A 22,147-nucleotide genomic window follows, 5' to 3' on the forward strand; every position below is an offset into this window, starting at 1 on the left:
CTATCTCTCCCGCTCCCTCTCTGCCTCCTCCTTCTGCGTCATAACTTTGAAGCAGAAGGAGGAGACCGCCTCCCACGCCTCCTCGCACCCGACCATCTTGGCAACGATGGCCGGGAGCGAGATGTCACTTCCGATAATTTGGACAAGGACACGGCGCTCCTCTGCCCACGCCGGACAGAACTCCAGCGTGTGCTGCGCCGTGTCCCTGTCCTCCTCGCAATGATGGCACTGCGTGGTGCGCTCCTTCCCTATCTTACACAGGTATTCGCCGAAACATCCGTGTCCGGCGAACACCTGTGTAAGGTGAAACGACATCCTGCCGTGAGACCTATCTACCCACTCTTCCAAGACCGGTCTCACGGCCCCGACGACTCTTCTTCCTGAATTAGTTGGGGGGATGTTTTCCAAACAATTCCTCAATCATGCGTCGTCGGGCCTGCGTTCTGACGACGCTCCGGACCCTTTCCGTTATACGGAAGTTCATCCCACGATGCTCCCTAATTCTTTCGTACACCCTTTTATGGGTGTACGCCTGGAGCTCCATGGGAGCCAATCCCGCCAGGGCCGAGGCAGCTGCATGCGACACTGTTCGATAACCTCGGACGAAGCGAATGGCCACTCTCCGTTGAATTCGACGGAGGACGTCCATGATACGTCGCGTGGCCATCGCCTCGTCCGCCCAAACTAGTGACCCATATAGGGTCACCGAGTTAACCACGTTCGCATACAGCTTACGAATCCGATCGTCTGGCCCGCCAAGATTGGGCAGCAGGCGGCTAAGTGCCGTCGCTACCCGATAGGCTTTTTCGGCCAGACGATCGAAATGGTTGCCAAAACGCTAGGTTCCGTCCAGCCAGAGCCCTAAATATTTGATGTTTAGCCCCAGCTGGACGGAGATGCCGTCCACGATAACGTGGGCCTTTGGTGGGTTCCCCCGAGAGCCATCGTGAAAGAAGATGGCCTCGGTCTTATGGGGAGCCACCTTAAGGCCCAATTCCTTAATAGAGCGCACCACGCAGGCCACTGCTATATTGGCCTTCCTCTTTGCTTCCCCCCAGTCACTCCCCCCGGCCAGGACTAGTGTCGTCCGCATAGCAGACAACATGACAGCCGGGGGGAGGGCAGAACGGAGCACTTTGTCGTATGTGATGTCCCACAGCAATGGGCCCAGAACTGACCCCTGCGGGACACCACACGACACCGTCCTTCCGCGTAGAGCACCGGTCTTGTCCCGGTACTCCAGGCATCTGTCACGAAAGTAGGCCTTAACGACCTCCACGAGATATAGAGGGGCGCCATGTTCTATGAGGACGCCCCTCACCTTTCCCCAGGACAGGGTGTTGAATGCGTTGGTGATGTCCAACGAGACACCAACCACCACCCTGCCCTCTTCAGTTTCGGACTCCGCGAAAGAACGGACGCGTAGAATCGCGTCCGTTGTCGATCTATTTTCGCGGAATCCGAACTGGTCCTCGTGGAGATCCGGCCCCACTTCCCTCATCCGCTTGTCGGCTATTATTCGCTCGAACATCTTCCCGACTTCGTCAAGCAGACAGATTGGCCTGTACGCGGAAGGCGCTCCGTCCGTTCTGCCCCCTTTGGGGATAAGGAATAAATTGGCCTTACCCCAGACTGGGGGGAAGTCCCCTGCCCGTAGGCAGTCTGTGTATAGCCGTTTGATTGGTTCCGACAGGTAAGTCAAGGCATATAGCCAGACTCTTCCGGGAATGCCATCTGGCCCCGGGGCCTTGTTACCCCGGGCTCTGAGCCTCTTGGCAATCCCGGCCAGCTCGGCACTGGACACTTCGTATTCCCCCTTCCACGCGACGGGCTCCCTTATGTATAATTCGGGGACCCGGTCGCACTGTGGGAAGAGGGTGGATAATATGTTATTTAGCACATCTGTGTCCAGTGCCTCCGTCACGGGGGCGTCCATCTTCTCAGTTTCTTCATAACTGCTTTATATGGGCGCCCCCAAGGGTCCGCATTGAGGCCCTGGAGTTGTTCGTCCCAGGACCTCGCCTTTGACTTCCTCATGGCAGCACTCAGAGCATTACGTGCTGTTCTGTAACGCTCGAGCGCCTCTGCCATGCCCTCGTCGTCTTCGCCGAGGCCTCTCCTTCTTAGACGCTTGAAGCGGCGCCTGGCTTGGACGGAGGTGCGTCTGAGATCCGCAATCTCCTCCGTCCACCAGTACGCCGCTCTCTGCGGGCTCGGCCTGACTCGGGGCATTGAGATGTCACAGGCATCTCTGATTATTGCTCCGAGCCATGCCACCTGGTCCTCGATCCCTTGCGGTGCGTTCGCACCGGACCAGGTGGCCGAGAGCATGGCTGCCATTAATCTGTCGGAGTCCAATCTCCGTAGGGCCCACCTTTGGGGTAGGTCCCCCCCTTGGGCGCGGTTCAGCACCCCCCGGCGGGCGACGTCCACCCTCATCCGAATGTATAGATGATCGGAGAGGGTCTCGTCGTCCGTCACCCGCCAGTCCTCAATCCTTTCCGCCGCAGAGGGAGATGCCCATGTTAAGTCCACAATGGACTCCCCCTGCGGCCTGACGAGGGTGCTGCTCGTCCCCTGATTAACAATACAGAGGCCGAGAACCGCTGCCCAATCCTCCAAGACCCTGCCTTTGCGGTTCGTTCGCCGGGAACCCCAATGCGCCGAATGGGCATTGAAGTCCCCAGCGACCACAATGGGTTCGGGGAGTCTCCTCTGCACGATAATTGAGATCTCATCGAGGATATCCCCGAACGTGGCAGGGTCGACACTGGGGGGGATGTAACATCCTACAATCCACAGTGGGCCCCACTCCACGGCTACACACGCTCGCCCGCCTCCAATTTTTATGCATGGAGGCGAGCCCGTCTCCCTTCTCCACGTGATTGCGACCGAGCCAGTATCGTTAGTTGCCGAACACGGATTGTCCGGTGGGACACGATACGGCTCGGCCGCAATCCATACTCCGCATTTGCATTGCGCTAGGGTGTGCAAGAAAAGATCCTGGGCCCTGACGCAGTGATTAAGATTCGCCTGGAGGAGGCCTATTTTCTGGAGGCGTCCCTTACCTTACGCGTGCGTTGTGGTTTGGGCGCCTCCTTTGTTTGGCTTTGGGCGAGCTCGGGGGAGGCAAGGCCATCCCCGGAGCCCCCCTTAGCCCCTCCTTCCCTCGATGGGCCTGCAACGGCCGTTCCTTTCGTTGGGCCTTTCTTGGCCGTCTCCTTTCTCGCATTTTTCCCTTTAGGAGGGGAGCATTTCGTGCTCCCCATCCTATGGTTGGCGGGCTTGCCCGCTTCCGCACAGAGCATGCATCTAGTTGTGCCCTTGCATTCGTGGGCTTTGTGCCCTTCAGCCCCGCAATTGTAGCAGCGATTGCTCCTGTCCTTATCGCTGCTACAGTTGCTCTGTACATGGCCCCTCCCCATGCATCTAAAGCATTGTAGGGGCCTGTCTTTAAGCACCTCCACGCTCGCCTGAAGCCACCCGAATCGTATCCTGCCCGCTTCAACAATTTTCTTTGCCGCCGCGACAGGACATCTAGCCCAGGCCGTGCCCATGGCTTTAGTGGCGAACCTTATGGGCCCGACTTTGATTTCATCGGGAATACAGCCCCCCACCTCAGCCATGCGGCACTGCACCTCTCTCTCCGTCGTTGCCTCATCGAGGCCTCGAATCCTCAGCTCAACGGTCTTTGCTGGTCGAGCTATTTTAACCCCCTCGACCTCCGCTAATGCCTCCTTAAGTTTGGCGGCGAAAAGGTCCGCCTTTTCCGCTTTGTCCTTCCCTATGATTTCGTATACCATGGCCCCGATTATACCCTTGTGAGCTTTCACTCTGGGTATACCGAGGTCCATCAGGTTTATTCTCTCCCTTGCTTTAAGGATCGCTTCTTTGTATCCTCCCGGCGGATACGTCAACGTGACCGCCGCTGACTTGAGCGCCCTTTTCTTCCCAATTCCCCCCTCGTTGGGCTTCTCCCTCGCCTCTCCGCCATCACTCTTAGCAAGAGGGCGGAAGCTGAGGTAGGCTTGGTCCCCGAGCTTTTTGTGAGGGTGGGGTGTTGATTACCCTCTTTCTTTTTAGTGGCCGCTTTCTCCCGTCTCCCGACGACTTTGGCCCAGGTGTTATCCTCAGCCTCCGTCGATCGGGGAGGGATTTTTCCTACTGCCATGCTCGGGGGGGGGGGAGTAACTCTTCCTCTGGGGAGGAAGTCTTCCCTAGGGCGCTGCGGTTTCGGCGGTTCTGTAACCTTTGGTGGCTGCTGCGCTTCCCTTTTTTCGTCGCCCTTTGGAGCCCTCTTCTTCTTATTCTTAGCCCCCCTCCTCTCGATCTCGCTCTGTCGCTGCTGCGCGGTGCCGCTGCTCCCGTTCCGTGCCACACTTGGCGTCGGACGAGTAGGCTGCAGGCGTACAGCGTCGCTGTATGATCTCTCTGGAGGGTGGGCCTGAGAAGAGGGTTCATCCTTCTCGAGCGGGAGGGATCTAGTGGAGGGGTTCTTAGGATTCCTCCTCCCCTTCACGAACTCCTCTCTTCTCCCCAATAGGTACTGGATCTGTTCGGAGAGTAGTTTGTACTCTCTCTTCTCCTCCAAGGTGTTTACTCCTGGAGGATAGTATTCCTCCAGAAATTTCCCCTGCGTCCCTTTTAAGGCTGGTCTTGCCACCGGTTCCGGGGTCCTCTCCTTCCCTTCCTCCTCTACATCCATCTTTTCGATGGGTGATTGGAGCGGAGCATTCTTTACGGTCGTGCTCTTCCCATGTGCCTCTTCAATGACCCTGCTTTTGGCCTCGGTCGGATGTATCGCCTCACTTTTCTCTTGGATTTTGAGCGCTGGCTTTTCCTCCAGTAGATTCCTGAGCTGCATCCTCATCCTTTTGTCCTCGCTATAGAGCTTGGCGTTTTCCGCTTTGAGGGCTCGAACTTGTTTCCTCGAGCTCTCAGCGGAGCCTTCCTCTTCGCCAATATCTTTGGCTGCAATCCTTTCACTGAAGACCGCAACCGCTGCCTCCAGATAACAGGATGCCTCGTTGATCTCGGCTTTAATAGTGCCTTTCAGCCCCTTCTTCGATTTAATGATTGCCTTCATTAACATGTTAGTATGTTTCAGGCCTTCGGCTGCTACATCGAGGTTGGGGGACTCTCTGAGGTCCTCCGTATACTCCCTAGCGAGGTCCTTCATCCTCTAAAAGGCTTTGGAGTTTTCAAGAAATACCTTAGGATCCAGTATATCCCTCTCATTCTCCTCAGCCTCTCTCTGGGCTCTTTCCTCCCTTTCCTTTTTTACCAGGCGGTACATAAAGGTTGTTTCGGCCCGCCCCCTGCCTCGCTTTCTCTTTTTGCTTGGGCAGAGTATGCTCTCGGCATCCGAATTCATGGACTCTGTGTCCCCTTCTACGTCCACGTGTTTTTCTTCCATGGGTGTCGGTTACCCGACGGTCCAGCCACGGCGTGGTTTTGATCTATAACTTCTAACGTTTTGGATCTCGGCCCTGGTCTTCTCGCGATGATGACCTTTTGGTCAATCCTCTCCACCTTGACAATAGCCACTTTGGCTCTTGTCCTGGTGGAGATGTTATCGCTCTCCCCTTCATCCTGCGCGTTGTTTGCGCTGGGAGACATGGTAGTGGTGTCCTCCATGACTCCTTCCTCTCGCTCGTTCGTCTTCTCGCCTGGTTTTTGGTTAGTTAGTGGATTCATTACTGAAAGAATCCCACTCCCTGCTGCGGCTCTGTGGACTAGGGTGTACCCTCTCCGACCAGGAGGTGCCCCGAAACATGACCGGCCACACCCCACTGGCCGGGCCCCGAGTTCCCCCGGGGAGTCCACATATGTCTTGACCGGGGGGGATACCGCACCCCCGGCCGTGACTCCGAGCCCCTTAGACACCCAACGGGGGTTGTGACGCCCACGTTGGGCTTTCAGGGGTCCCCCAGCTCCGACCCTGGGGGTACCGCAGCAGGTGGCACCACCCGGGAGGCCCCACGGACGGGTCAGACAGGGTCGCCGCTCCCCGGCCCTGCCCTAACCGCCGTGGCGACCAGCACGCACCACACCGGTAATTACGTCCAGTGTGGGCTGACGCCTTCCACCAGCCGGTTGCTTCGAAAGAGGCAACGGTCGCTTCCGACTGGTGGTAACTGCTCTCGCCACCGGATCCCGACCTCGAAATACTTTCGAGCGGCCCCGATGGCCAGCCATCGTGGTCCCCTCCGGGCAGTGCCCCTTGGGTAAACCCTCCGGGCAAAGCCCCTCGGATGGCCACGCATAGCCTTCTCCGCCGCACCCGACCCGAGCTCGGAATACGTCCGAGTGGCCCGGGCGCGGCCAGCCTCAGGGACGCTGGGACGGGGACCCAGGCTACCCAGCCTGGAGATCCCCAACCAGCACCCTGGGGCTCTTCTCGTCGCCGGGCCCCGCCTCCGTGTTTTTATACGAGGGGGAAGCGGACCCCTGTTGCTGGCGATGTCAGCCTCCGGGATCCCCCTTCACTTGACATCCCCGCGCCCCGGGGGCATCCGTGTCTCGACATAAGTGACTCGATATAAGTGTGCTTCCGTATTTCCGGGGGGTGAAGCACTACCCTCACCACCCACTCTACTTGGGTCTCTTTCGAGCCCCATGCGGAGCGGGTAACGCGTGCAGACCTCAGGCGATCCGCGAATCCCAGCCAACAGATCACCCTGGCACGGCCGAAGCCCATCGGTACATCACCGTCAGCCAGGACGCGCAGTGAGGCCGCTTCTACCCGAACACCTCCGACCTCGGAGGCGCAACCTACTAGCGGAGAGGATGGCTGTTCCCGATAGGCTCGTCGAGGCGTACCTCGCCTCCCACCAAGCCGCCACCTCTCCGTGAGCACTCCACAAGCAAGGCACCCGAGCCGGTTCTCCCTCAAATTCGGGAACCAATCTGAAATGATAAAACGATTAAAAAATTTTATTAAACAAAACAAAGTAAACGTTATCGTTTCACTAATAAATAACGTATAATATACTTACGTTTTTAATTTCTTCTTTTTATATTGTTGTTTTTGCTAAAGCTCCTGCTGCTCCTGAAAATAGAAAACAAATTTATTAAATAGAAAACAATTATTAACTACAGTTTCTTAAACGTACCGTAACACTAAAACGGAGAGATACGAGATCGGCTCTTGCCCCATCTTGTAGATCTCCTCGAGATGTACAAAAAAGGTGTCTTGATAATTTCTCGTATCTCTTACCGTTGTTGAGTTACGAAATTTTCGTCCAATTTTTTCGTCAAAGTTCCATAACTCGAGAACAGTTAAAGATATGAAATTTTACCAAGATACATTCTTTGCAGGGTACTCGATGAGGTGTACAAAAAAGGTGTCTTATTAAAATTTCGTATCTTTCACTGTTTCAAAGTTATGGAACTTTGACGAAAAATTGGACGGAAATTTTGTAACTCGACAACGGAAAGAGATACGAGGACGGGGTTCATCTCCCTTCAGAGAAACCGACCGAGATCTACAAAAAAGATGTCTTGGTAATTTCTCGTATCTCTTACCGTTTCAAAGTTACGGGACTTTGAAAAAAAATCACGTCGAAAACTCGAGCGACACGGGTTCCATACCTCTAAGTAAGCGCTCCGGGAACGGGAAAAAAGTGAAACGAAAGACCGTCGCTCGCTCCAGTATGTAGACCGAAAACAATACGCGTAATTGAGAAAGTTTCAGTAATTAATAGAATTTCGAGTTAATTCAATGAAATTTTGATATTTTGTAATAAATTCTAGTAAATTCTAGTAAATTTTGGACAATTTTAATAAATTGAAGAAATTTAACTAAATTCTGTCAAAATAGGTATTTTCTAGTAAATTCTAGTAAATTTTGGACAATTTTAACAAATTTGAGGAAATTTAACTAAATTCTGTCAAATGAGGTATTTTCTAGTAAATTCTAGTAAATTTTGGACAATTTTAATTAATTTAAGCAAATTTAAATAAATTCTATAGAATTTGGATATTTTCTAGTAAATTCTAGTAAGTTTTGAATAATTTTAATAAAGGGCCTAGGGGGATAAGCGTGTAAAAGTTGCCCCCGCACGTATCAAGTTTAGATTGACACCATAGATTGGCATCTATGTAACTAAAAAATCCTGCAAATATCAACCTTAAAATTACATTTTTGTAGAAGTTATGGAGGGAGAAAGCAAAATCAAAAAAGTGGTTTTTCTCGAAAACGGCTGAACCGACTTTTATGAAAAAAATATATGTTATAAACATCAATGAGACTATTTTAAGAATAAATAAAAAAAAAATTCTGACAAAAATACGGGTAAAAAAAATTTTTGAATTTTTCAAAAACTTTTTTTGAGGTTATGTTTTAGAGATACACCTCTAATTTTTTTTTTAATTAAACCTTGAAATGTCTACTTTAACATATATTTTTTCAAAATTTTTCATAGATGTACTTCATGGTGAAAAATGATGAAAATCATGCATGCGGCGCGGCTACAGTACGGTTTTAAACTTCTTATCGGGGTATTATTAGTGTGAATCCCCCTTGCCTCTCACAAAACAGGGTGCTTTTTTAGTCTGAGTCCCCTTGTCTCTCAGAAAACGGGGTACTTTTTATATGACTCTCAATTACTGGAATGTAATTGTTTTTCTTCAATACTTTTTGCTGAGTATTTCCGCTGGTTTGAAAATTTTTGATAAGTACCTAGCTATGAGATAAATAATATACCACTGCAGCAATATGGGAGCAACAACCAACAGTTCGTTTTCCATTGGCACATTTACATGTATAATGTGTCAAACCAGAAAAAGTGTGGTATGAATTCAAACTCGGTATGATCGACGATCGATTCGTTTTCGTTTTGTTTAAAATGGACCAGAAATGTAGCTTCTTGCGCAAAGTGCCGGTGACGAATACTTACAGGGAAGAAGGACAATTACGGGCCTGTAGCACGGCATTTATCCAAAAAATTAAGGTGGCATCAGATACGTCGTGCATAATGTGGATCGTACGCATAATATACATAAGGACGATTTTAAGCAATTTTCCTTGTTTTTATCAAACGTTTGCGCACCAAGAGCCTGCGCAAAGCATGCGGTATGACGTGCGAACGTTTTTACTCATCCAACCACGGAATGCATATTGACAAAAATACAGCGCGTAATTTGTTATGCGACAATATAAATTTGAAACATTCTCACATCGAAATAGCGCAGATCTACCCCGCCGATAGTTTCACTTGTACCGACGGCGACGTGTTGGTGATAAAACTAGATGGTTACGACGATAATTCGTTGTTCGGCTTATTCCGAGATTCTATTTCAATTTTGGGCAAAGTAGATCGCTACCGTACCGGTTTCTTGAGCAATTATGGATATTTCAGAAGATACGCATCCCCTAAAATTAGACAACATTGTGTGACTTACGTACAAGCCTACAGCTCCTCCGCTAAAATGGCACGACCCTTAGATTCCGGGTTTATGGCAGCGTACGTTATATGTCGAGGATATATGTCAAATGCCACCATTTTCAAAAAACTCGGAGAATCGAGTCGACAGTACATCCATGATCTCACTTCTTATTGCCGAAATTACGTCAAACAGCGACACTTTCTTCGAATAGAAGAAGTGGTTACACTGGACCGCAGACGAGTTGGTGACATCTTCAACGCCATCGAAGAATTGCGTCTTTTCGACGAGGACGAGAGTTGCATCTCGACACGACTGTTGCTTCATCGTCACCTCATAACCCGTCTCACCAACTGGTCCCGGTACGTCGACCAAATAATTGGACCGGACCTGGACTTCCTCGCAGGTTTGACCAATATCAACGAACGATACTCGCATTATCTCTTTATACCGCGAGACATTCTCGGTCGAACTATAAAATCCGAATTTAGAGTAATGTATTTCGTGCACGGTCGTAGCACAATATACAATTATGACGTTATGAGACATATGTTCTTAAACCAAAGCGAAAGCGCTTCGATCGTTGGCACTACCGTTCAAGTAAGATCTCTAGAGGATCCGGAGACAAATGAAATCCAGTTTCCACTTTTCTCTCTGAAAATATCGAATGAGATTATGTCGATCGTGCACAAAATACATTACTCTAAATTAGTTCTTATACAATGTTAATTGTGTCCTCGGTGACGATTACGCTGCTCGCGGTGAAAATAATTTGTTACAATATTTGATCACTTGTTACGCCTCGTGAGCTTACACCAAATGCTTTTTTACGGCCATGAGTTGCTAACTATCGACACGAACGACGTTATCAAATTTATGGCAAAACGATGCAGATCGGCATTTTCCCTAGACACATTTATTCCATGATATCAAAAATTAGACAGAGAGCAGACCGATGTACGAATAGTGGGAACCACTCAAGCGGACTACATATCACGCGCCATTATTCTCGATCTAACATCTATGTTTGCAAAACTTGTTCTGTCGAGCGTTAACGTCGCTAATGTCAAACATCTATTTCAAAGAATGACGAAATTTATTAAACGTCATTTTCACGTCTTTCCGGCCTATCTGCTCTGAAAGGAGTAGCAGAAAAGTTATTAAAAACTTAAGTGTAAAAAGGTGGTCGGTAGTAAAATGCGGCGGTTTCAAGCGTGTACCCGGCATAGGCAAACTAACAAAAAGAGTGGTACGAACAGCGATGAAGAATGCAAAAAATTATAAACGCTTAAAAAATCTCCGTCTTTCTCGTCTTTTCCCGTCTAGCTATAACTCCAACGTAGAGGCTAGAGATGCAGAGCGAGTAATCACCAAAAAGTCCAAAACTCCCTCCAATCGTCCAACGACCCATCATCGCGTTATTTCCAAAAAAGTTCAGTTACCATCGACTGTGTCCAAGAAAAAACACATCGTCGAAACAAATGAACGCATTTTAACTAAATTTTATGATCTACGTAGAAAAGTCGATAGGCAGATATTGACTTCGGTCAATTTGAATAAGTCATTAAGGGGATGCTGCCTCTGTTCTGTTTTATCGATCGGACGATTATATTTTTCTGCACCAAAAGCTTTTTATTCGTTGAATAGAATAATAAATGCTTTTCCATGATTAAAGCACGTACTCTCTCTGCTTGCTTATTATATTTTTTCATTCCTATTTATGTGATTTTTCTTTTTTATTTTCTCGTCTCCATATAAAGATAAATTATAATATTTATGATAATTGATCATAATTTACAATTATTTATGAATTTACAAACCGAAAAAGTACGATTATTATATTATATATATGTTATCAATTTATATTATAAGATATGTTAGCGGAAAAACTAAATTACTTCGACGTATATCACAATTTTTTTGCTTTAGTGGAAAAAGCTTGTTTGTTTATAAATTTATACAAGCTTACAAATATACACTTATTGCTTATAAAAATATTATTATTGTCAAAATAAATGTATTTTTTGTATGTTGCCGTATATGTTTTGAATAACATAACTTGATAAAAAATATATCAAATTTTTTTTTATTTACAAATAAATAAATAGCTGTAAATTTGATTGTCAAAGACTCATTTTGCTACAAATATAAAGAATATGGATATAGATTTTATAATATATAAATATTTAAGAAAAGCATATATGATATAAAATAAAGCTTACAAAGGAGGTCAACCTTTGACCTCCTTGATTTCGTTAAAATTTTAAAAATGTGATAGTAATATCTTTCAAAATACAAATGTAATTCATACCAAATAATTTATGAAAAATCAGTTTACTACGTTTGTTATATACAGCCTTTGTAGAAGCGGAATAAAGTACCAAATATAACTCAGCGAATAAAGAGTACGACTGAAGTGCTTGACAGTTATACGTTCGATCCCTGTTTTTCTCAACTTTTTTTTCGTGCATTCAAGTGAATTATTTATATATGAATTAGATCAACAATATCATTCCAAAATTATTAAAATTATCCGCACATTTTTTATGCACATTTTATGGTCTAATTCATTTATCAATAATTCACTTGAATGGATGAAAAAAACAAGTTGAGAAAAACAGGGATCGAACGCATAACGTCGAGCACTTCAGTCGTACTCTTTATTCGCGGAATTATATTTGGTACTTTATTCCACTTCTACCAAGGCTGTATATAACAAGCGTAATAAACTGATTTTTTATAAATTATTTAGCACGAATTACATTTGTATTTAGAAAGATATTACTACTACATTTTTTAAATTTTAACCAAATCCAGGATGTCAAAGGTTGACCATCCCTTGTAAGCTTTTTCTTTATCATATATGCTTTTCTCTTTCTCGTATATTTGTTCATATATTCACTCGTCTCTGTTTGCTCGCTATGACATTTTTATTCGCATCTAGAATGATATTGTGGTCTAATTCATTTAATTACTTACTAGAATTTTTTGAAGAAAAAAGATTCTAAAAAAATTTTCCTCTATTATGAATAATAAAAATCATGATGAATATTTTTTATTTAATATAATTATAATACTGAATGGATTATTATTATATGTATATATGAAGGATATTATACATATGTAGAACAAAATACATGTTACTTGTATTACTTTTAATTTTATTTAACTATATAAATCAAGTTATAAAAGTTTGTTATAGCCCTAAAAGCTATAACTATAATTATTAAAATCACATAATATAATTATTATTATTTTTGTATATATTACACAAAAATAAGTAAGACGCATGCTTGCAAAAGCGCTGAGGCAATAAGAATTTCGACAAGCATACGAAATCAGAAAAACGAGACTAACGCTGAGTAAGCACTGCGCTTATTAAGAAATTACCAAAATCGCAAGCAAAGCGTTCCATTAACCTCCTTCGCTTGCGACTGGTAACCCAATTATTAGATATAAAAAAGACCTTAAGACAACTCTCGAGGTCCCAGTCAAGCTGTAGTAAAGCGCCAGTACGTTAATAACTAACCACGACACGATTGTGAACAAGTGATCTACGCAACAACTGTGTAAGCATACTTTGTACAACTGACTATTTATATTAAATATATTGTGAAACCACAAACGGGAGTGAAATTCCCCCTGACGTTCCCGAGCTTCCTAGTTCTAATTCGGTAACGATCCCTTAATTATCCTGTGCCTCACAAGGGCATAACAGTTTATAAAATCGTTTTATAATGTTTTATTATATTTTGCTTTATATTTTATTATGTTTTATATCTTATTATAATATAAAATATAAGTATATAAAATATTAATATATATTTGTATATACACAGGATGTAACTAAACATTGACATTTTCGCCGAGGAAAAATTATCTCTAAATTGGCCAGAGAATCTGTTATTAAAAAGAAAATACGAAAGTTTAGTTACAGCCTGTATATTTTTATTATAACAGTATATAAAAGTTACAGCCTGTATATTTTTACTATAACAAGTATATAAAAAATTTTTTTAAAAAATGTAATAGGATACAGAATTTAAAAAAAATTTAATTAATAATATCGATATCCTTGAGCAGAGAGTGCAGGCATGTATCCATGTTGTACAGGCGGTGCGGGCATGTATCCTTGTTGTAAGGGCGGTGCGGGCACGTATCCTTGTTGTACGGGCGGTGCGGGCACGTATCCTAGTTGTACAGACGGTGCGGGCACATATCCTGATGCAACGGGCGATGTGAGCACATATCCTTGTTGTACGGGCGCAGGCGGTGCGGGCATATATCCTGGTGGTACAGGCGGTGCGGGCACATATCCTTGTTGTACGGGCGGTGCGGGCACGTATCCTGGTGCTGCAGATGTAGGCACATATGATTGTATAAATGGTGCGGGCACATATCCTGAGGTGTAACGGCATATATGCTCGCATTCCGCGCGCGACGTTTCGTTGCTTCCTCCTTTCACGCTGCACCGCCCGTCGCACCGCATCATTTATGCGCTGAAAAAAATATTAAAATATTAGTATTTATATTATTCATATACAGAAACACATTTAGATGTTTACATATATGTGTGTGTGTGTGTGTTAAAATGTTATCTTTTTTTATATTGTATATACATATATATAATATGAAAAAAGATAATAACATTTTAACACATATATACATGGATACATATATGCTACTTGAAAACACGACAAAAAATATACATATTTGTATATGTATCGGTCAAGAAAAAAAACAATATACAAAATATGATCAGAAAAATTATTCATACCATTACCAGCGCATGACATATATATATATATATACACATATAATCTTTATAATAATGTATATTATATCATAATGTATATTTTTTAATTTTCTTATAATTTCATACCTTTTTCACATTTGGTCTTGGCGGCGGCGTCATTGTCGTCGCCGTCATCACCCTGGTGTCCGCTGTCAGCGGTGCCGTCTCCGTCGCCACACTTATACTTGGTGGAGTCATTGCCGTCGCCGTCGTCACCCTGGAGTGGCTGGAGCCCGATGTTAGTGGTGCCGTCGTTACCTTGGTGCTTGATGCTAGCGGTGCTGTCGTCACCTTGGAGTGACTGGAGCCCGATGTTAGCGGCGCCGTCGTCACCCTGGTGCCTGATGTTAGCGGCGCCATTGTCATCGACCTCGTTATCGCTAAACTCTTCATTTTTCGCATTCTGGTCAACGGAATGTTGCCCTCACTTTTTGCTAAAATTAAAAATATATTAAATAAATATAAGTATATATGTGTGTGTAAGTATATATATAAATTTTACTTTTACTCAGTTTGTACAAAGATAAAAAAAAATCGAGAGAAAGAGAGAGAGAGAGAGAGAGAGAGAGAGAGAGAGAGAGAGAGAGAGAGAGAGAGAGAGAGAGAGAGAGAGAGAGAAAGGAGAATGGAGAGAGAATACAGAGAGAATACAGAGAGAAGAGAGCGGAGAATAGAAAAAGGAGAATAGAAAAAGATAAGAAACGACAGGAGAAAATAAAGAAAGCAAAGAGAAAAGAAAAGAGAATTTATGCATTTGAATAACATTATCAGCTAATACATTATTATAATTTATGTAGCGTAATAACGATTCATAAATTTTAATAATACTGAAAATGTTTTATGTTTGAAATTTAAAATAAATGTGTATATACATAGGATAAAGTACTTACATCTCGGCATTTTCGGCTCTTACTCTTGCGTACTTTAGCACAGCTCAAAGAGAAGTAATGATTTTCTGACCGATTCTATATTTTGTTTGCCCTTGCCACATGGTTTATATTTTTGTTTGTAGACAAAAATATACCTGGATACCTATATTATGATATTGTCGAAAGCGAGAGCGAGAAGGAATAAATAGTAAGCGAGATGACGTTTCAAATTTCGCGAGGCTTCCTTTATCTGTTGTCTTTTATGAATCTGTTTATGTATGTCATCTTACCATAAAAAACATAAATATTTTATTGGTTTGAAAATAATTTTAATAAAATAGCTTTTCCGTTTAAAGTGACATCAAACACGACATAATAATAATTTTTTATATGTAATCAGAATGTTGATTATTTATCTTGTTAAAAATTTATTATAATTTCGATTTATTATCTAATAAATTTATTATATTCGCTCTATGTTGTGTTTTATCGCAAAAATATCATTTCCATCTAAATATTTGAATTTTTGCATAAAATGCAAAAAATAATTATTTTTATATTAAAATTTCAAAGTTATAAATAAGGGATTTTTTTGCATATATTCGATACTATTGTAACATAAATAATAGTACCAATTATTAATAAGATAACATAATAGAAAAATTTTTTTAATTGCCTATGCTCGAGAGTCGCCGAAAACGGGAGCGAGAACGAATAAGGAGCAAGCGAGATGACCAACATCAAAGAGTTTCGAAGTCTCTCTCGCGAAGTTCTCTTTGTCTATAGTCTTTCAAGTATATATGTCATCTTTTCATAAAAAAAGCTTTTATATTTATTATTTCATTTGAAAAAAATTTTAATGGATGAATAGAATATTTGCGAAAACTGACACCAAAGACGATATAAATCAAAGAATTGCTTTATTTTTCGAGTGTACCATAAATATCTATATCGATACACTAAAGGATACCGTAATCCAGTGGCGTCCTGGAAGTGGCTTCTCACCGTATGAACTTGGGTTCAAATCCGAGCAGAGACGTACAGTCATTTTTCGCATAATGTGAGACTCCGCTAGCAGGAATCCTCGAGTGTTGTGTTTCTCATCGCAGCACCACCCGTATAATTAGGATACGTGCCCGCAGCATCAGCACTAGGATACATATGTGTCCGTACATACCACCCGCCCTAATACGCCAGGATATCATTTCTTTTATAATTTTGTCTCACTTTTTTAAATTATGAATAATAAATGTAAAATAATTATTCACCGAACTCATGCTAGTAATTATTTGCTAATAACATGTGCCTATAATCTTTATATAAAACTCACAATTATTTTTCAACATTCAGAATATCAAATTATAAAAGAATATAATAATATAAAATTTTCGAAATACTGGCATATATATGTAATTGATAATAATAACGATTACTTATACTGATATTATTATTGTAAAATTATTGAACATTGATATTGTCAATTATATATTCTCTTTTCGGAAAGAAATAAATTTCATATATAAAAATATATATAATCACATACAGAACATGCTTTCATAATTATATATTTCTCAAATCTCATAATTATCTCCCTCTCCCTCTCCCTCATACTCTCCCTCTCCCTCTCCCTTTCCCTCTCTCTCTCTCTCTCTCTCAATGTTCAATAATTTTAGCGGCACACTATCAATTATACGCCAGACTCACGCCGCCTCTCCATCGCAAGAATTGCCGCCTCTCTCGCGAGAATTGTCGCCTCTCTCTCTCACGAGAATTGTCACCTCTCTCTCTCTCGCGAGAATCGTCACTTCTCTCGCAAGATACGCCGCCTCTCTCTCGCAAGATTTGCCGTCTCTCTCTCGCAAGGTTTGCTGCCTCTCTCGCACAGGATTCCCCACATTCCCCTCTCCCCCTATCACGGAGACAAATCTCACGCGCAGTGAACATTGTTGGGACCCTCCAAGGACTGGAGGCCGGAATACGAGTCTGTGGAATTTTCATGAAGGGACGCATTGATTTACGACGGCTGAAGGACTCTCAACAATTAACACGACGGATTTCAGCACATATTACGAACATAAACAGAGTCGTAAAGTTATAAGGGTCGTACTCACATATACAACGATAGCGTAAGTTTTTTTTTACGATTATAAGGTAGGCATCAATTACAAACAATTTTAAATCCCCCTGAATTTCCATATTCACAATTTTCTTTTTACTTATTTACTTTTGTTCGCGTGTGATATTCTGCGACAAAATGTCTGAATTGTCGCAGCTAGTCAAACAAAGAGGCCGACTCAAGGCTAGACTTACTACCTTCGAAAATTTTATTTCATCCCTAGAAAATGATCCTGCAAGACAAATAGAGCTGTTAAGTCGAATAGAGAAGGTAGAAGCTCTATGGTCTGAATTTGACTCGATTGAGAACGAAATAGAAGATATTGACGAATCGGAGGATCATTTGGAATATCGACTTGCATTCGAGGACACATATCACGCGCAAATCACTAAGGCTCGACTACTCATGGCAAACAAGGAACATGAGGCTCAATCTCAGACTCTTCGACCTGCCGCTTCCCAAGTACCACAGGCTGGTGGCGTACAGCAGGTTACGTTAAACAATAACACTGCTGGTAAGCCTCTTGTAAAATTGCCAAACATTGATCTGCCAAAATTCCACGGAAGCTACGAACGTTGGATTCCCTTTCGAGACCTATTTGAGTATCTCATTGCATCAAATGTAGCTCTTTCTTCGGTACAGAAGCTACACTATCTAAGAGTGTCATTAAGTGGAGATGCCGCAAAGGTAATAGCATCATTAGAAATTACGAGGTTATAAGGGCGACAATTATGAGGTTGCGTGGGACCTATTAAAACAAAGATATGAAAACAAAAAATTAATAGTACAATATCTTATACAAATGTTTGACTTACCTGCGGTTACTAGAGAATCTTGCAATGAATTAAGAATATTGGTAGACAATGTTTCGCAATATGTGCAAACGTTAACAAAATTAGGGCAACCTACCGATAATTGGGGCACTATACTTATTCATATAATTTTACCTAAGATTGATAAAGGGTCGCGTAGAGAGTGGGAACTGAAGAGATCATCTTTAGACGAATTTCCTACGTTGAAGGAATTCACGGATTTTCTTGCGAATCGCAGTTCTTTTTTAGAAGCATTGTCACGCGTAAATCGTGTATCGCAGAATTCGAGCGATTTTTGTAACAGCAGTAAAGCTATGCAAGCTTCCGGTAAAAATACGTCGCAATCCTACATTGTTTCGAGTAAATCGAGTTGTTCTATATGTTCCGGTGAGCATGAAATAATTAATTGTAATGCATTTACGAATATGTCGGTAGAGGACAGACATGCAGAAATAAAAAAAAGGCGTCTATGTATCAAATGTCTTAGAAGTTTTCATGGACGAAACTGTAAGGCCCCTGGTTGCAAGCAATGCAAGGGCTATCACCACGCAACTTTGCACAGAGACAAAATAACAGCTACGGAATCTTGCAGTAATAAAGAGTTTAAAACAAATAACAATGAAAAAACTGTAAACAATAATTCTTCTGTGACTGCACAATCCGCTGTTGCTTTAGATTCAAGCTCGGCGTCCACTCTAAATCATTATAGCATTAAGGGATCTCTTCCGGTCCTTCTCTCTACAGCTGTTATATTGGTGCGTGATCGTGATGGAACTTCACACGAGTGCCGAGCATTGCTTGATAGCGGGTCGCAATCTAATTTCATTACGCGAAAGCTTAGTAAAAAATTAAATCTCGACCGAGAGTCCATCAACACTACTATCACAGGCATCAGCGATACAACAATAAACGCCATTCAACAAGTTCAAGCGACCATTCAATCACGAGTCAAGACGTATCAAATCAAGCTTCCGTTTTTGATTATTGATAAAATAACAGAGCAACTGCCGACTCTTAAAATAAGCAAGGAAATATTAAATATCCCGCACGAAATACAATTAGCAGACACAAATTATTACACACCCGGAGACATAGATATGTTGTTAGGAGCCTCTGTATTTTGGGAACTTCTATGCAGTAAACAAATCAAGCAATCAAGACGATCACCCATACTCCAAGAAACGCAGTTTGGATGGATTGTATCAGGAGTAGTTCCATATAATAAATCGCAGTTTCAAGGCAAATCATATTGCGGTACATCTACAAACAGCATTCTGCATAAACAACTTGAAAAATTCTGGCACGTGGAAGAATTAGAGCAAGATTCAACACACTCCCAGGAAGAATCACAGTGCGAAGGGCACTTCATCTCTACATACGCTCGCGACGATGATGGTCGTTTCATAGTGAAACTACCCCTCAATGATAAGATAGAAAAACTGGGTGAATCTTACAACATTGCAGAGAAACGTTTAAGGTCTCTAGAACGAAAATTAGACAGGCAACCCGAATTAAAGCAACGTTATCATGAATTTATGAATGAATATCTTCACCTACATCACATGCAAGAAGTTCCGCCCGATAAGCAAGCGACCAAAGGATCCTATTATATCCCACACCATGCGGTAATCAAAGAAAGTAGTGATACGACCAAGACCAGGGTCGTGTTCGATGCTTCATGCAAAACATCGTCAGGTACATAGCTAAATGACTGCTTGCTAGTAGGATCTACCATACAAGACGATTTATTTGACATCATAATACGTTTGCGACAACATAAGTATGCCATGTGAGCAGACGTTGCCAAAATGTACAGGCAAGTCAACATAGCAGATGAGCATCGTGATTTACAACGTATTTTATGGAGATGGAATAAGTGCGAGCCTATACGTATATTTAACCTAAACACTGTTACATATGGCATGTTGAGTTCATCTTTTTTAGCAATCAGATGCATGCAGGAAATAGCAAGACAAATGCAAAAAGATTATCCCGAGGCTAGCAAAGCAATCATGAAGGATTTCTACGTGGATGACCTATTGACAGGAGCTCCTACCATAGAAGCACTCCAGCAACTGAAACGAAACATCAGCGAAGTACTGGCTAATGCGAGGTTCATACTCAGAAAATGGAATTCTAATACGCCAATGCTTCAGGGAGCTGACAATAAAACTGAAAATAACGTGACCCTTGGGGAAACCACAAAGGTTCTAGGTCTATTATGGAACACAACAGATGACACGTTTCATTACGACCTAAAAATACAAGACTTAAAGGGAAAGGTCATCAAACGCAATATTTTGATGCGGGTAGCACAAATATACGATCCTATCGGTTGGCTGGGACCTGTCATAGTTGAAGCAAAATTAATATTACAACGTCTTTGGCAAATGAATCAAGACTGAGACGTGGAAATCAACGGCGAGGTGCGCGAAATGTGGGCACATTGGAGCTCTCGAATATCACATATCCAATCTATAAGTATCCCAAGAAGAGTAATCTGCAATGACTGGACAAGGATAGAGATACACGGATTTTGTGATGCATCTGAAGCAGCATACGGCGCTTGTTTATATATGCGCAGCATTACACCTAATGAAGAGTACACAGTCAGACTCCTATGCGCTAAATCACGGATAGCGCCACTGAAAAAATTATCGCTGCCCAGATTAGAGTTATGCGGAGCAGTTCTATTATCGCTTTTAACCAAGAAGGTAACTCAGGCGTTGGATGTTCCAATAAATGACATATACTATTGGAGCGATTCCACGATAACCCTAGCGTGGATCAATAACGAACCCACTAAATGGAAAACATTCGTAGCAAACAGAGTTGCTGAGATTCAACGCATTACTAACAAGGCATCGTGGTATCACGTCAAATCAGAAGACAATCCAGCAGACCCGTTGTCAAGAGGACTCAGCCCTGACAAACTGGAGAACACAAATATATGGTGGGCAGAACCAAGATTCTTGCAAGATCATTTAAAACCACAACCATATGAGAGGCAACGCGCAGAAGAACAAATATCAGAAGCTCGAACCACAACCTTGAACACACACGTTTCAACTACTTCACTCGATTCGACTATTATTGAAAGGTTTTCATCCTTTACTAGATTGAAGCGCGTTGTGGCCTACTGCCTACGACTCAAGAATAATTCGTCAAAACAAGCTACACGCCTTAATGGTCCATTGACAGTACAAGAAATAAATCAAGCTATAACGGCGATAATAAAAAACTGTCAATCTAGTGAATTTCCGAAGGAGTTGCATAGTCTTCATAACAAAACACAAATAGATCCTAAAAGCAGACTCATAACCTTACATCCATTTTTAGATAGCAGTGGCGTCATTCGTGTGGGGGGAAGACTGCATCACGCGCCTTTAGAGTACTCGCAAAAACACCCTATTGTTTTACCAAATAAGCATCATCTCACAAAATTAATAATCAGAGACGTACATTACCGAAATTTACACGCAGGACCCCAAGCGGTTTTAGCTATATTGCGTAATGATTATTGGCCAATAGCTGGCAAAGGTTCGGTTCGCCAAGTACTGAGGAATTGTATCGTGTGCTTTCGCACAAAACCAGTTAGCGTAAACCAATTAATGGGGAACTTACCAACCGTTCGGACAACGCAGACCAGGCCATTTCTCAATACGGGCATAGATTACGCGGGCCCGTTTAATATAAAAATATCGCGAATAAGACAGGTAAAGCTTACTTAGCTATCTTTATTTGTTTAACAACCAAAGCTGTCCATTTCGAATTGGTAATCGAGTTAAGTTCGACTGCCTTTCTTAATGCGTTGAAAAGATTTATATCTCGAAGAGGAAAATGTGCCACATTGTATTCCGATAACAGCACAACATTTACCGGCGCTAATAACTGATTAATAGACTTGAAAAAGTATTTAGCGAAGGAAACAACACAACAACAAATTCACCAATATCTATCAGAGCAGTATACAGGGTGTAACTAAACAAACGTATACGAAGCACACCATCAGGTGCAGGACAACAAACTAAATCAAAAAGTCCTGAGCCATTTTTTTATCTGAGCTTTATTTTTTACGCTATAAATTGTTAAAGTTTGCCAATCAGCGCGTGGCTACAACGGAAGGCAGCGTAGGCGCCGCCTACTGGGTGGGGAGTGCGGGATCGGA

At 43.0% G+C, this 22,147-nt stretch overlaps 3 protein-coding genes across 3 annotated transcripts; 1 reads left to right on the top strand and 2 right to left on the bottom strand.

The window, feature by feature from the left end:
• LOC145937864 (uncharacterized) lies at positions 1-315 on the bottom strand. The gene has a single exon (XM_083041226.1). The coding sequence runs from the start codon at positions 313-315 to the stop codon at positions 1-3; it is 315 nt and encodes a 104-aa protein (XP_082897352.1).
• A 1,605-nt stretch (positions 316-1,920) lies between these two features.
• Positions 1,921-3,854, bottom strand: LOC145937866 (uncharacterized). The gene is made up of 2 exons (XM_083041227.1): positions 3,069-3,854; positions 1,921-2,715 (listed from the first exon to the last, which is right to left on the bottom strand). Exons 1-2 carry the CDS (start codon positions 3,852-3,854, stop codon positions 1,921-1,923), a joined length of 1,581 nt encoding a protein of 526 aa, XP_082897353.1.
• Positions 3,855-20,414: 16,560 nt separating this feature from the next.
• Positions 20,415-21,710, top strand: LOC145937867 (uncharacterized). The gene has a single exon (XM_083041228.1). The coding sequence runs from the start codon at positions 20,415-20,417 to the stop codon at positions 21,708-21,710; it is 1,296 nt and encodes a 431-aa protein (XP_082897354.1).
• The last annotated feature ends 437 nt before the right edge of the window (positions 21,711-22,147 follow it).

This window comes from Prenolepis imparis, unplaced genomic scaffold (genome assembly GCF_030444845.1).
Source record: "Prenolepis imparis isolate NDT839.2.m4 unplaced genomic scaffold, iyPreImpa1.0 SCAF_6, whole genome shotgun sequence".
NCBI lineage: Eukaryota > Metazoa > Arthropoda > Insecta > Hymenoptera > Formicidae > Prenolepis > Prenolepis imparis.

Bases quoted from the DNA above. Each gene is read 5' to 3' on its own strand.
- LOC145937864 (XM_083041226.1), bottom strand. From the start codon at position 315: ATGTCGTTTCACCTTACACAGGTGTTCGCCGGACACGGATGTTTCGGC.
- LOC145937866 (XM_083041227.1), bottom strand. From the start codon at position 3,854: ATGGACCTCGGTATACCCAGAGTGAAAGCTCACAAGGGTATAATCGGG. The intron at 2,716-3,068 runs GTAAGGGACGCC...ATTATCGTGCAG, and splicing joins AACCACAACGCACGCGTAAG to AGGAGACTCCCCGAACCCAT.
- LOC145937867 (XM_083041228.1), top strand. From the start codon at position 20,415: ATGTGGGCACATTGGAGCTCTCGAATATCACATATCCAATCTATAAGT.